Source organism: Myotis davidii, unplaced genomic scaffold (genome assembly GCF_000327345.1).
Source record: "Myotis davidii unplaced genomic scaffold, ASM32734v1 scaffold3578, whole genome shotgun sequence".
Taxonomy (NCBI): Eukaryota; Metazoa; Chordata; class Mammalia; order Chiroptera; family Vespertilionidae; genus Myotis; species Myotis davidii.
In genome coordinates this window covers 150,703-151,009 of record NW_006289094.1, presented here as the reverse complement: position 1 = coordinate 151,009, position 307 = coordinate 150,703, and the positions used below count along the sequence as shown (strand labels likewise).

The 307-nt window shown below is 69.4% G+C and overlaps 1 protein-coding gene across 1 annotated transcript in view; it reads left to right on the top strand.

Annotated features, from left to right (window-relative positions):
- NADSYN1 (NAD synthetase 1) overlaps positions 1–307 on the top strand; it is a gene marked incomplete at its 5' end in the record, with an annotated part of 20,250 nt that overhangs the window by 7,667 nt on the left and 12,276 nt on the right. The window contains one exon of the mRNA XM_015562387.1: positions 46–177. Coding sequence (XP_015417873.1) covers positions 46–177 — 132 coding nt within the window. The remainder of the gene's footprint in view (positions 1–45; positions 178–307) is intronic.

Below are 307 nucleotides of genomic sequence, written 5' to 3'. Positions count from 1 at the left end.
GCCATGGCACGACCTCGCCAACGCGCTGTGGCCTGCGCCTGGCAGAACGGCGGCATCTACCTGCTGGCCAACCAGAAGGGCTGCGATGGGGACCGGCTCTACTACGACGGCTGCGCCATGATCGCCATGAACGGCGCCGTGTTCGCACAGGGATCCCAGTTCTCCCTGGACGATGTGGTGAGACGCGAGGGAGCCGCGGGGTCCCTTCCCCTCGGTGCTCTGTCCCCCGCAACTGGGGTGTCCAGTGGGGCCCGAGGGCGCCTGCCTGCGGTTCCCCTCCACCCGCTGCACTCACCCCCACACGCAC